The sequence below is a fragment of the Mus pahari genome, chromosome 1, assembly GCF_900095145.1.
Source record: "Mus pahari chromosome 1, PAHARI_EIJ_v1.1, whole genome shotgun sequence".
NCBI classification, from domain to species: Eukaryota; Metazoa; Chordata; class Mammalia; order Rodentia; family Muridae; genus Mus; species Mus pahari.
This window is the reverse complement of record NC_034590.1, coordinates 72,163,571-72,177,331: the sequence shown is the minus strand read 5'-3', so window position 1 is coordinate 72,177,331 and position 13,761 is coordinate 72,163,571. Positions and strand designations below refer to the sequence as shown.

At 49.6% G+C, this 13,761-nt stretch overlaps 1 protein-coding gene across 5 annotated transcripts in view; it reads left to right on the top strand.

Annotated features, from left to right (window-relative positions):
• Atg16l2 (autophagy related 16 like 2) overlaps positions 1-10,045 on the top strand; it is a 14,120-nt gene extending 4,075 nt beyond the window's left edge. The window contains exons 4-18 of one of the 5 annotated variants that reach the window (XR_003845287.1): positions 1,300-1,373; positions 1,530-1,781; positions 1,970-2,035; positions 2,305-2,418; positions 3,464-3,526; positions 4,399-4,507; positions 4,889-4,994; positions 5,693-5,763; positions 5,959-6,030; positions 6,127-6,247; positions 6,561-6,666; positions 7,465-7,614; positions 7,787-7,834; positions 7,950-8,025; positions 8,259-8,350. Coding sequence is in view for 4 of the 5 variants with exons in the window: in XM_021206962.2 (XP_021062621.1) it covers positions 1,300-1,373; positions 1,530-1,781; positions 1,970-2,035; positions 2,305-2,418; positions 3,464-3,526; positions 4,399-4,507; positions 4,889-4,994; positions 5,693-5,763; positions 5,959-6,030; positions 6,127-6,247; positions 6,561-6,666; positions 7,465-7,614; positions 7,787-7,834; positions 7,924-8,025; positions 8,259-8,346 (1,542 nt within the window). In the remaining variant the exon portion in view is untranslated. Of the gene's footprint in view, positions 1-1,299; positions 1,374-1,529; positions 1,782-1,969; positions 2,036-2,304; positions 2,419-3,463; positions 3,527-4,398; positions 4,508-4,888; positions 4,995-5,692; positions 5,764-5,958; positions 6,031-6,126; positions 6,248-6,560; positions 6,667-7,464; positions 7,615-7,786; positions 7,835-7,923 lie in introns of all 5 variants that reach the window. The other 4 variants (XM_021206962.2, XM_021206971.2, XM_029546984.1 and 1 more) reach the window with 4 other exon arrangements.
• The last annotated feature ends 3,716 nt before the right edge of the window (positions 10,046-13,761 follow it).

Sequence of the window (13,761 nt, the reverse complement as noted above, 5' to 3'; positions counted from 1 at the left end):
AGGCAGGTGGATTTCTGAGTTTGAGGCCAGCCTGGTCTACAAAGTGAGTTCCAGGACAGCCAGGGCTACACAGAGAAACCCTGTCTCGAAAAACCAAACCAAACCAAACCAAACCAAAAAAAACCAAACAAACAACCCCTCCCCCCCAAAAAAAAGAAAAACCAAAAACCAAAACAAAACAAAGATAAACGATGCTATAATTGGGTTATGAAGGAATGGGTGCTTCACCCGCCTGCACAGGATTCCCCCTCTCCAGGCCTCTTTCATGAGTAGTTGTGTCAAGGTAGGTGAGCAGCCCTGGCTTGCTCCTCAGGCCCTGAGGGGAAAGAATTGGGAACAAGTTAGTAAGAAGAGCACCCCTCCCTTCCACACCCTTCTCCCCCCTCCCCATGCTGGCTGCCATCAGTTTCTGAGCCACAGTTGTTTGTCCTGGTCTCTACACTGGAGGGCACGGCTTTGCCCTGGGATTTGTTCCTTACCAGGGCAAGGCTATGTCCACGGATCCCTGCATCCCTGTAGTCTTCTCAGTTCTTAGCTCTTAGCTGAAGGAATGCTGGGATAGCCTCAACCCAGGGCTCCAGGACTGGGTCTGGCTCCTGCTCTCCCGTGGCCTTGTTCTTAGTCTTGTGTGCTTCTCTTCTGAGGGCCACCAGTGGTAGGGGATGGGCTAGGAAGCCAGATGTTGGGAGATGGGAACTAGAACTCACATCCCTTGTACCCCCTGAGTACACCATTACTTTACATGGAGCTTAATGTAGCTAGGTGGCCTGAGTTCAAGTAATCAGGTCTGCCACTTAGCCGTGTAAATTTGTATGAGTCACTTAATGGTTGTCGGCTACCTCATGTGTAAAATGAAAATGAAAATGGAAGTGCTTCCTTTGGTGCTGTGGAGGCTGGATCAGTCAGTGTGTGTAGAGTGCTTGGGGCAAAGCATGACAAGTGCCAGGTAATAGTCTGCCATTACTGTAGACTCCTAATAGTAGGTTCTGGCTTACCTTGTGATTAGGAAAGCGCTCCCCTGCCATTTTACAGGTATCAAAATGGAGCAGATTCCTCCTGCTGCAGGTTAAATATCTACCGCAGGCTCACCGAGAAAATAAAGGACATCGCTAGTACTGACACTAGGGTCAGTCTCTAGAGCCCCCGGTCTGAGAATTATCCCACGAAGCTGCAGGGCATCCGTATGCAAGATCCAAACTTATCTCAGCCTGGGCTTCCTTGTCAGGAACCGGGCAACGAGGTGGTGACTGGCTAGGTTCACCCTGCAAAAGTGTCCATGCCACCACCTGTCCTCCCCAGATGGCCTACCAGGTGGTGAAGAAGAGCTCAGCCCTAGAAACCCTGCAGTCACAGCTGGAGGAGCGGCAGGACAGGTGAGATGGGGATCGGACTGGTCCCTACTCCGGGCAAGGGAATGAATGGGAAGGATCTCCCAGTGCTTTCCTCTGGTCCCCAAGCAATCCCTAGACCTGTTGTGTGGTTGAGGGTTAGAGAACCCACGAAGACTCCAGCTGATGTTTACTCTGCAGGCTGGAAGCCCTGCAGGCCTGCGTGGTGCAGCTACAGGAGGCGCGGGCTCAGCAGTCCCGGCAGCTGGAGAAACGGCAAGCGGAGAACACAGCACAGAAAGAAGCCTACGAGACGCTGCTCCAGCAAGCTGCGCACCAGGAGGCGGCACTGCGCAGGCTCCAGGAAGAGGCACGCGACTTGCTGGAGCAGCTTGTGCAGCGTAAGGCGCGCGCCGCCGCTGAGCGCAATCTACGTAATGAGCGTAGAGAGAGGTGAAAACTCTGCGCCACGCCCCTGGGGAGGCAATCTGGACTCAGCCTGGTTAAAAGGTGTAGGGAGGAGGGCGGCGAGTGTGGGGGAGGTAAGGGCCGCCTACTGATCAGAAGGATCTGCACAGGCTGTGGTGCCCCTTCTGCAAAGCACCTCCTTTAGCCTTTAGGATGCTTTTTCTCTCTGCCAGGGCTAACCAGGCTCGGGTGTCCCAGGAGCTGAAGAAAGCAGCTAAGCGGACTGTGAGCATCAGCGAGTAAGAATGGGGAGGGGCAGGGATGACTCTATTGGGGAGCTGCCCCAGGATGTGTGCATGACCCACAGTCTACTCATACCCTACTCCTGCTGGCTACAGGTACACCAGGTGCTTGTGTGCACAGGTCAGGTCACTAGACACGTGTAGAGATAATGTGTGGTCACAAAAGCCAATACTTGGCAGCTAGCGATTATCATCTGTTCTTTAGAGCTGCGGCAGGGAGGGATGGGCTTCCCCCCTGGTCTTCTTAAGCTGCTCTTCTCTCCCAGGATCCCAAACACTCTAGAAGATGGGACCAAAGAGGAGACTGTGGCTCTAGCTCCTGCCGCTATGCCTGAGTTCTTGGAGAGTGAGACTTGTGAAAAATGGAAGAGGCCTTTCAGGTGAGCATTCAGTCATTCCCACCTGAGCTGGCTCCCCACCCAGGAGGCTGTCCACATCTTCCAGGGCCAGATTTTGGAGAGGCCTGTGTACATTCCAGTACCGGTCCGACCTCCAGTGCCATGAGGCAGTGTTACCTCATTCTCTACTTCCAAGAACCAGTGCCCTTGAGGGTGAGCGATAAGTCTTATAAAAGGGTGTCACTGGTAGGAAAGTAGACAAGCCCCTGGGACACTCAGGTGTCCTAGGTTTGCGTGTGTGAGCACAGGAGTGTATGTGTATGTCCACACAGGGGCATAAGCACGTGTGCACGGTTAATGAACATACCTGAGTATGAGCCTGTGTCAAAGTGTGTTCACATTTGAGATCAGATGGGAGCTTGAATCTTTGGGTGCCTCTCTGCTGGCCTCAAACTCAGTGTGTAGTCAAGGGTGACCTTGAACTTGTGATCTTCCTGCTTTTACCTCCCAATAGCTGGAATTACAGGCACGTGCCATCATACGTGGCTTCCACTACATCTTGATTGGCTGTCATTGGGCTGCCCTTCCTTTCCTTTGTGTGAGCCTGAAGGGTCTTTTTCAGAAGGCAGTGAATAAAACAGGAGCATCATGAAATGCTGCTTCCCCAAATTCCTGGCAATCCTGATGAATCTAGATATCCCAGCATGAACCCTCTCTTGGGTGTTTGGGGGGCTGCTTAGCAAGCTGGGGGGTTCCCTGCTCTCTGTCTCTTCCTTAGCCCTCTCCACAGGCTAGGGCTTGGTCTCCCAGGAGCTTTTTCTTGGTGAGCACTTAGGGAATGAGACTCGGTACCATCTTGGTGAGATTCCAGGAGGTGTTCATTGCCAAGGTTCTTCCTCCCTCCACCTTTCTGGGTTAGTAGTCTGTGTCATCCTCTCCTCGTCTGCAAGGAGTCAAGTTCTAGTTCCTGCCTTGAGCGAGAGAGCATGAGCCTTTTCAAAGGCCCCTAGCAAAATACAGGGATCAGTGATTGCCCTTGGCACAACTGTGAGCCAGGCTCTCAGTATGTCTCTCCATTCTGCCCCAGGTCTGCCTCGGCCACCTCCCTGACACTGTCCCGCTGTGTGGATGTGGTGAAGGGGCTATTAGAGTAAGTGTGTGTGTATACATGTGTGAAGGGACTGGCACCCCCTGTAAGGCTTCCTGAGCATAGCCTTGCTCTGTCCATTCTTTGGTACCTGTCTACCTATGCATCTTTTTTTTTTTTTTTTTTTTTAAGATTTATTTATTGTTATATGTAAGTACACTGTAGCTGTCTTCAGACACACCAGAAGAGGGCGCCAAATCTCATTATAGGCGGTTGTGAGCCACCACGTGGTTGCTGAGATCTACTTGTGCATCTTGTTGGACTCCACAGGCAGGATCTAGGTGGATAGCTCAAGACCAACTCTTTTTTTTTTCTTTAAAAGAATTACTTATTTATTGTATGTATGTGAGTACACTGCAGCTGTCTTCAGACACACCAGAAGAGGGCATCGGATCCCATTACAGATTGTTATGAGCCACCATGTGGTTGCTGGGAATTGAACTCAGGACCTCTGGAAGAGCAGCAGAGCCATCTCTCCAGCCCCAAGACCAACTCTTTATAACTATTTTCCAGGTTCATAATTCTCTGTCCTTGTTCATAGGGGACTGTGGGCTGGCCAGTCTGAGGTTGATTGATTGATCAGTTGGGAAACTGAAGCTCAAAAGAGTCTAAGATTTGTTCAGAGTTACTTAGCCTAGCAGTGGTAATGCCATCTGTAATGCTTCCTGTATCCACCACCCTGTCTGTGTCTGCTGGGCTCAGTGTACAGTGCCCACGTCCCCACAGTGGTCAGGCTGCATTTCGGACCTTGTCTACTGTTCTGTGAGTAATTTCCTGCTGCTTGCCATGTCTGCTTCTTGTTGCTGCCTCAGGAGAGCTTAAAGTTCTCACGTCAGCAGGCTTTGCTGAATGCTTTTCTGTCTCTACCTCTGCAGCTTCAAGAAAAGAAGAGGTCACTCAGTTGGAGGCGCACCTGAGCAGCGGTACCAAAGCATCCCTGTGTGTGTGTCTGCCCAAATTCCCTCCCAGGCTCAGGATGTCTTGGTAAGGAAGGAGCTGGGCCACATGCCTGAGGTGCTGATAGGAATGTTCAGGGGTGGGTCAAGCGAGCCAGAAAAGCAAGGCTGGAGGAGTTTGCCCTCAGCCTGTGGTGGGAGCCACACAGCACTCTGCAGTGGAACACCGACTAGAGAGAGTGAGAAAGGAAACAGACACCCAACATGGGCGTGGGGCAGCAGGGGTCTAGGCATTGTTGAAAAGACCATCTGGGGACAGGTTTGAAACTCAGGTTTGCAGAGACCCTCAAAGAGAACTGGCAGTTCAAGAATAGGTGTGGAAAAGCCCTGTGAGAGGGCACAGAGAGCCATGTATGAGGAAGACTGGGGTGCCAGCCCCGCCCACTTTTTTTTTTTTTTTTTTTTACAGGATGCCCATCTCTCTGAGGTCAATGCTGTTTGTTTTGGCCCCAACAGCAGCCTCCTGGCCACTGGAGGGGCTGACCGGCTGATCCACCTCTGGAATGTTGTAGGAGGTAAGGGTCTTAGACCTGTCCCCCGTCCTCCCCTGCTGGGATGATCCCGTGAACACTGGCTAGAGGACCCCTGGGGGAAGCTGGGTGCTGAGCTTATTGCTCTGAAGGACAAGCTCTGGCTTCAGACCTGCAGAACAGGCAGGGCTAAGCCCAGATGGCTGCTGCTGGAGAAGGTAGAGGGACCTCTGACCCCAGCCTGACCCTAGCTTGAAGGCATACAGAGCCATGCCTTGGGCAAGTCCCTGGGTCTACCAAGACAGATTTTAATTTTTAGATAGGGTTTGTCCAGGCTGGCCTCAAACAGAAATCTCTGTGCCGTTGCCTCTTCAGTGCTGGTATAAACTGTGCCAATGTGCCTGGCATAGCTACGTCCTGTTCTAGTATCACTTGCACTACCAGAAATCAGTGACGTGACCAACTCTGCCCACCTGTGCTCTCTAGGGAAAAGGACTCAACACCAACTCTGGAAGGCTTCCCAGAAGCCTGGCCTGCAGTATGACACAGGGACAGTCCCTCTAGCATTGGGAACTAACTAGTTGCCCCTAGGACTAGACCAGCAGTTAGAGGAGGTGCTGCCTCCACCCCAGAGCCCGGGCCAGACCGGCCATTCTGTCTTCTGTGTCCTGCTCTGTGTTTGAGTTCCTCTATTTTGTAAGGCTAAGAATCTCATTCCCCCGTCCTTTCCCCTATTCTGTCAGGTCGCCTGGAGACCAACCAGACCCTCGAAGGAGCTGGCGGCAGCATCACCAGTGTGGATTTTGACCCCTCAGTAAGGAGACTTTGTCCCACGGCATGGATGTCCCTGCAGTCTCCACACTGGGCAGTGGGCTCCCCTTGGAGCCATGGCTCGCCTCAGTGACAGGGACGCTTGGAGACAGCCTCTACCCTGGCTCTCTGACCTGAGGGCCAGTCTGGTCTGCCAGATCCAGTGTGGCCCAGGACCTTTCCTTCTCCCTCTCTCCAGGGCTCCCAGGTTTTGGCAGCTACTTACAACCAGGCTGCCCAGCTCTGGAAGGTGGGAGAGACACAGTCCAAGGTGAGGCCCGGCTGGGGAGGCTGCCTAAGGGTTAAAGGGATTTGTGGAGTGGTTATTTGGGGGGCTTGGATTAATGTGTGCTTTCTCTGGGGACAGGAAACATTGTCCGGACACAAGGACAAAGTAACCGCTGCCAAATTCAAGCTAACAAGGCACCAGGCAGTGACTGGGAGCCGAGACCGGACAGTGAAGGAGTGGGACCTGGGCCGCGCCTACTGTGAGGCTCAATCCCATTTGCCCCAGCACTCAGTCATCGGGGTCCTTACCTTGCTATGTTGTGGTAGCCGCGGGATTCATAATCATTTGGGCTCAGACTTCTAATGATTTCCTTCTCTGTCACTGCTGCTCGCTTCCTGCTTTCTTGGTGACCCTGGTCTTTGGTAGGTGAATTAGAGATAGCTTGAGCCCCGGGCTGGGAAGGCCTGTACTCCAATCTTGGAAGGAGACTTACCTATTTGATGTTACAGCCACCATATTTAGTGACTCCTGACGACTCTCTGAGACTCTGAGCTCTTCCCATTGGCCCTTAGGTTCCAGGACCATCAATGTACTTTCCTACTGCAATGACGTGGTGTGCGGGGACCACATCATCATCAGTGGCCACAATGACCAGAAGATTCGGTTCTGGGACAGCAGGTGATATAGGCATGGACTGTGGGTGGTGGAGGCCCCTGAGTCTTTGTTCCTTTCTCTGGCTGTGGGAGGCAAGGTTATGGATAGTATGGCTGTCAGACCAGCACTGCCAGTGGGTGGCTTCGGCTGGGCATGGTGTTTGAGGGTTCAGCATGTCTGGGAAGCTGTGCCAGCTTCTTAGTGGCTCTTAGTCAGCACTGAACTCCTTCCCAGGCCTTACAGCCAACACAGACAAGCACTTTTTTTTTTTTTTTTAATATTATCACCACTTTTTAGTAAAAACAAAACAAACAAACAAACAAACAAAAAACCCAGCAACAAAAGAATAGCTGCTTTTTAAAGTTATAAGCCCATCATTAGGCATGAACAGCTGACAAAGGCAGAGCTAGAGCTTTGCTGGTCTCTGCAGCCTCTTTTTGAGATTGCTCCTTTGCTAGGGGTTGAACCCAGGGCTTTGTGTCTGCTAGGAGAATGCTCCCAGCCCTTTTTATATTCTTATTTTGAGACAGGATCTCAATAAAGTTTCTCAGGATGGTCTTGAACTTAGGATGTTAAGATTCTCTGACCTCAGCTGTGATTACCTGCCAGCGTCACCCTATCTGGCTATCACTGTTACGCTTCAGTGATCCAACTCTCTAATCCACAGTGGGAAGGGGCAGAGTAGTTTTGTCCGCCTCAGCCCCAGGGATTCATGCCCTGGGTGCCTCGAGACTATGTTACCTGGGAACGTGGCCACATACAGCCTGTCCAAAGTATCTTAGGGTGTCTCTTCTGCATCCCGCTCTATCCCTAACCCCATAGGGGCCCTCACTGCATCCAGGTCATCCCTGTGCAGGGCCGGGTTACCTCCCTGCACCTCAGCCATGACCAGCTGCATCTGCTTAGCTGTTCCCGAGACAACACGCTCAAGGTTATCGACCTGCGAATCAGCAATATCCGACAGGTGTTCAGGTACTGGCCTGGGCCAGTTGGGGCTCTCCCATGCAAGCAAAGTCCTGGGAGGCACTCCCTGATAGCCCCCTCTAGACTAGAACCTGCTGAAGTGCTGGTCCCTTTTCACATCTGGAGGAAGATTAGCACACTAGTAGCAGCTTCTCTGACTGCAGTCCTATTCTGTCCTCAGGGCAGATGGCTTCAAGTGCAGCTCTGACTGGACCAAAGCTGTGTTCAGGTGCGTCTGGGAGGTCATGCCTATACATAGGCCCGTTTGTGTGCCTACACTTCTGATCTTCTCCTCTTGTTCTGCTGTCACCTGTACAGCCCTGACAGAAGCTATGCACTGGCAGGCTCCTCAAATGGTGAACTGTACATCTGGGATGTGAACACCGGGAAACTAGAGACCAGCCTACAGGGACCCCACTGGTGAGCAGCCTACTGAAAATTTCCACACGCAAACCTTCCATGTTCTGATATGTCCCCAGACCTTTCACATGCATTTGGGCCCATCGCCACCATCCTGGGAGCCCATTTTATAGATAAGGAAATTGTCTTGGGCTTCAGAGGCTTCTCAAACCGCCTGCTGGTTGGATGTCCAGGGTCAGTCAGGCTGCCTGCCTGCTTCCGCTGCCCTCCTGAGGTCTGTCTTCCCTCTTCAGCACTGCTGTCAATGCCGTGGCTTGGTGCTTCTCCGGGAACCACGTTGTGAGTGTGGACCAAGGCAGGAAGGTGGTGCTCTGGCACTGAGTGGCACAAGTTCCCTGTATGGGTTGGACTCTGTTCTGAAGCCAGAGAACGGCTTCCCTGTGCTCAGGACTCCAGAGCTGGGATCGGGGTCTACTACAGAATTCATGTGAGGGCCATGCAGGACCTGGCCTGTTTGTTAAAATTCAGAGTGTGGGTTAGGAACTACAGTTTTTTTTTTTTTTTTTTTTTTTTTAAATCTATTTGTTTACTCTCTTCAGTGTTAAAAACTGTATTTAAGCTGTGTCTTGCCTCTTTGAAGTGTTTGTGGGTACAGAGACACTTAGACTTGGCCTCTTCTTTTTCCATAGAGCTAGGGCCTTGTAGCAGAGCTTCTGCCTGGGAGATGGGCTGCTCCAGTCTTAACTGTGGGATAACATGAAGAAAAGCCCATGCAGGGGCAGCAAAGAGCAGCTTTTCATCTAGGGAGTGGTCCTGATGGGAAGGATGAATAAACTGGAGTGACATCGGAATAGCTGGTAGTGGCCTTCCTGGAGCCTGGGATGATGGCCTGAGCTGTAGTCCTATGTCCTGGATGATGGGTGGCCTCCTGCCACTATCTCCCTCTCTTGTATGTTACCTCTGCCCCTTGCAGCCACAGTGCCAGTCTCTGGGGTTACTATGCTTAGTGTTCCTCTCTAAATGTGCCTTCACTCCCCTAGTCTTGTCCTAACAGTTAGTTTCCTTAGCTTTTGTTGTTTGGACAGGGTCATGTAACCCTGTCTAGTCAGGCACACATGTAATAGCTCAGAGTAGGCTCAGAACTTGTGCAAATCTGGCCTCAGCTTCAGTGCCAGGATGGCAGGCATTGACTGCCCCAGCCCATCTAAGGTACCATGGTCAGCATGGCTGGAAGTCCCCTTTCTGCCTTCTGAGAAGTTCAGCACTTTGGTCCTATACATGCTTTTTTCCTCTACCTTCAATGTCCTTGTCTCTCCCAATGACAATTCAGGTTATCTTTTGGGATCCCTTTATTGACAGTCTATCCTTAACTGTCAGGCTCAGTAAGAGGCCTTGTTCCCCTACTTCCAGTTGGCTTGCCTTCTTAAAACTGGAAGCAACTGTAAGAGTAGGAACAGTATTCCCTGCCTCCAGTCCTGGCTCAGGAGCCACAGGAAATACTTCCTGGGTGGTCATATTCTCTTGCTTTGCAAATTGAACAGTCGGAGGTCCCAGGGATGGGACATTCCAGCCCCTCAGCCTTGGCCATCCCCTGGTGTAGCTCTCAGTGGCCACTAGTTTCCTGGTCAGCAGTAGTTTTGTTTTTTGTTTTTTTTCTTTCTTCCTTTCTTCTGGGAAAGACTAACACACCCAGTGGCCACAGTTATTGAGACCTCGGTCTTGCTTTGCCCTCTTGAGCTTTATTTGTTCCTCCTAAGAACTTGTGATGGATCATGTTCTATAAGTGAGAAAAGGTTGTCATTCAAGGTCACACAGCTATACATAGCTGAATGGTTCCTGCATCACACCCTGCAGACTTTTATTTTGAAACATAGCCTCAAAAGTACTCATTTATGTAGCTGAGTGTGACCTCCTTCCTGCCTGGGCTTCCACCCCAGTGCCATTATGGATGTGTATCCCCATCCCATATGGTGTTGGAGACTGGAACCTTGGGACTTTGTGTGGGTCAGAAAAGCAATCTACAAACTACATCTTCAACACACATCCTCTCTTTTTATACAATTTTTTTTTTGTTTGAATATTTTGCCTGCATGTATGTAAGTGCATCGTGTGCGTGCTTGGTGCCCACAGAGGACATCTTAAACTGAAGTTATAGATGGTTATGAGCTGTCATGTGGCTTCTGGGAACTGAACCCAGGTCCCCTGCAAGAGCAGCAAGTACTCTTAACCTATGAATCATTTCTCTAGCCCCTGCACCACAAAACCAAGATTTCAAGAGACAGAGGCTCTCAACTGGGCAGGGTTTTTCCACCAGGGGTACACAGAGCTGTGCCTAACCTGACACTCCCAAATGCTCTTCCACTTTGGACTCTGAGCTGAAGATTACTTCTGGAGGCATGTGCTGGGATTGTTCTGGGAGACTGCTGCTCCAGCCACAGCATCTGAGCCAAGTCCCTCCAGTAGCTCAGGCAGTAGTGAACTATTTAATGACCCATAAGAGTTACCTAGGAAATGTGACTCACTCCTGGGTACAGGAACCCTTCTGCCCCTTCAGTTCTCCTGAGAAGAGCCAAGGCCAGCAAAGGAGAGATTCCTAGGGTTCCTAATGAAAATTAGAATGGCCTGAGCTTGCCTAGTGTCACAGAGCAGAACTACAAAAGGGGCTTAGCTTAGTTGGCAGGATGCATGCTGAGCCTGCATGAAGCTTGCGACACATGAAACTGAGTATTGTATATTATGCCTGGAATCTGAGCACTTAGAAGACGAGAGGATCAGAAACCGAAGGTCATCATGAGTTGGAGGCCAGCCTGGGCTACATAAGACTGTTCAAAAAATTTTAGAGAGGCCAAAACAGCAAAATATTGGTGAACTTTCTGATTCTCTTTGGCAAAAACTAGATTCAGGTTTAGTAGACGGGACTGGCCTAGTCTTGTGGAAACCAGTTTAGCTTCTTCTCCCACTCCTATCTTATAAATCTTAGGGAAGTCATAGTGTCTTTCAGGTTGTGTTATGTACCCCTCCCCACTATGGAACATCCTTCAGGGGCTGATATACAGATGTGAGACCTGTTGCCTGAATTGGCTAGGCTCAAGCCTTTCTGATCCTGAGACCCTAGGGAGAAGAGACAAGTCCTGATATAGGGATCCTATTGCCAGTCCTAGCTCAAGCCTGTTCTCTTGCTCAAGATGTGAGAAGCCCTTCCAGTGCCCTGTAGGCAGTCTCTGGAAGAATCCTGATACCAGGTACAGGCCCGCTTGTGAGATTCAGATATACCATGGGTAGGTACCATGTCTGCTGCAAGTATATCCACTAGTAACTGTCTTTAGTTCATTTGTACATTATCTTATTAAGTCCTCCTGGATCCGAGGCAGTTTATATTATCTTCTCACTTCCAAGTTTAAAGATGAGGAAGTTGAGGGCTGAGACTTAGAGTAGGGCAGGCAAATCCATGCAAGGCAGAGGTTGTCCATGGGTCTTCACCCAGTTCTTTCCCTGCCCCTTACTGGTGTGTCTGGTATATAAACCTGTGAACCCTGCTCACAGGTTTTTTTCTATTATGCTTCAGGATAACGTTCCAAAAACATGTTCCTTGAACAGCTCTCTCAGGAAAAGACATGAAGGAGTCCTATGTGTTTTCTTGGCCACTGGTCCAAAGGAAAATAGTCCAGGAACAAGACACTCTTTGGTGTTCTCGTAGTTCTTGGCAGCTCATGTTTTTATAAAGCAAACTCAGCAGAATCCCAGGAGGAAACTAAACTTGTTATGTCGAGTTGCAGGATTTCAGGAAAAAAAATGTTTATTCTCCCCTTGACCTAAAATTTCTATAATTTGGTTTTATTTCTGACTTGTGTGTGTGTATCCAACTTAAAACTAAATAAATGAAGAGGTTCATTGCAGCCAGGTACTGTCCTAAGGCTGCTTAGAGATGGGCAGTAATTAGAACCAAATCCTGAAGCTGTGGCTGGAATCCTCGCACAGTATGACTGGCTTGGTCCAGGAGTGGCATCCTAATACAGACCATAATGGCTGCCTTGTCTCTGGGGATGAGTCCAGGGACCTGAATTTTAATTTTCTTGTCATCCCAAGAAATCCATGTCTGTTTTCAAACACGGTGAGCGTTTGTGTGATTTTCTCCTGCATGTAGAATAACTCAACTGATCTAGGGAAAGAATTGGATCAGCCCATCAGATTCACTTCACTGCATCATTTCTAAAGATGGGGTAGTGGCAGCTGGGAGGAAAAGATGTTCTATTGAGTAGTGGCAGGGCTAAAGCCAGGTACTATCCTGCTTTGACTCTGACTTATGGGCCTGAGCTTAGAGAGGTAGGGGTCAGGTAACAGTGAGTCTGTGGCTTGACAGCTTGGTCAGTTCTGGTGACAAACGAAGTCACCATGGATGGCACTGGGGTAGGACAACCAGCTGAACTCTGGCCTAAATTAAAGACTAGGCCTCCAAGACTAGTGTCAGACTTGAGAGTGAGCTTTCACTGCACAAAATGTATCCTTTTAGTCTTCTAGATCTATGGCACTTCCAACCCCATTCTTCCTGTGGGTTACTAAGTGGCTAGGGTATGGAAGGGGACCCCTCTTGCTGAAGACCTGGAAGGCTGAGAGATGATAGTGCAGATGGTGTTTGTATGTCACCCTCTGCTTCTCCTTCCTGAATTCAGGCTTCTCCTCAGGCTGCAGGACGCAGGATCAGTCCTTGAAGCTGCCCCACGTGGCTCAGCCAGGATTTACTAACCCAAACCCGACTTCTATGTCCATGTTGCTCCATGTACTTTTGATGGAAATGTAAACTCATGCAGTTCTTCTGGAGGCCAGTTTGGCAAACATTTAACCCTTTGTGTCAAATTCTACATTTACACTGTTAACAAATTTATAAAGAAGTATATACAATGATGTTAGCTTCAATTTCCGAAAAGCAAATGGCTAGATACTATTTAAATACCTGTCACTAAAGGAACCATGAGATAATTATATAGCTAAACAATTGAATATGCAGCCATCAAAAAGAATGACAAAAACATGCCTGGCAAGATGGCTTAGTAAAAGCTTTTGCTGCATAAGCTTGACCACCTGAATTCAACCCCCAGAACCCTCAGGGGGAACACAAACCAACAAAAAGCAGGTTACAGTGTTGCACATTTGAAACCTAGCGCTTCTATAAAATGGGCGGTGCAGGAACATGAGAGCCAGCTAGGTTAGAGTGCACAGCACAGCAAAAAAACAAGACCCGCCTAGGCAAAGTGCAGAGAGAGCACTCACATATCATACACATAATCAAAAAGACAATGACAAAAACAAAAGATAAAAAGTAAATAAAAAGATGACAAACTAGAGTGTTATCTAATGCTGCTGCTTTAAATAAGCAGAGTAAACAATACATGCCCAGGAAAATGCCAGGAATGGTATTAACCCTGCTCCAGGTAAGTGCTGGATCTGTGAGCTCCTCCACATCCATGGCTCAGTGAGTAAAAGCTTTTATTACACAAGCTGGGCCACCTGAGTTAAATGAGGAACACCAAGGTTCCTCCTTGACTTGTGGTTATTTGGAAGCCAGAGAGCCTCAGCTTGTAACTAGATCACAGCATGCCTTGTTTTATGGTCTGGGCCTCAAATACATGACCTGTCTTCTCTTCCCTCTTGCTGGACAAGAATAGCACCAGGGTCTATGTTGTCTGGGTGGACTCACTTCCTGCTCTGGGCACATGAGAAGTGGTTTAAGGATGGCCCACGAGAAGCACCCTCTCTCTCAAAGCCTGCCTAATCAACTCTTTTTATCAGGACACTTGC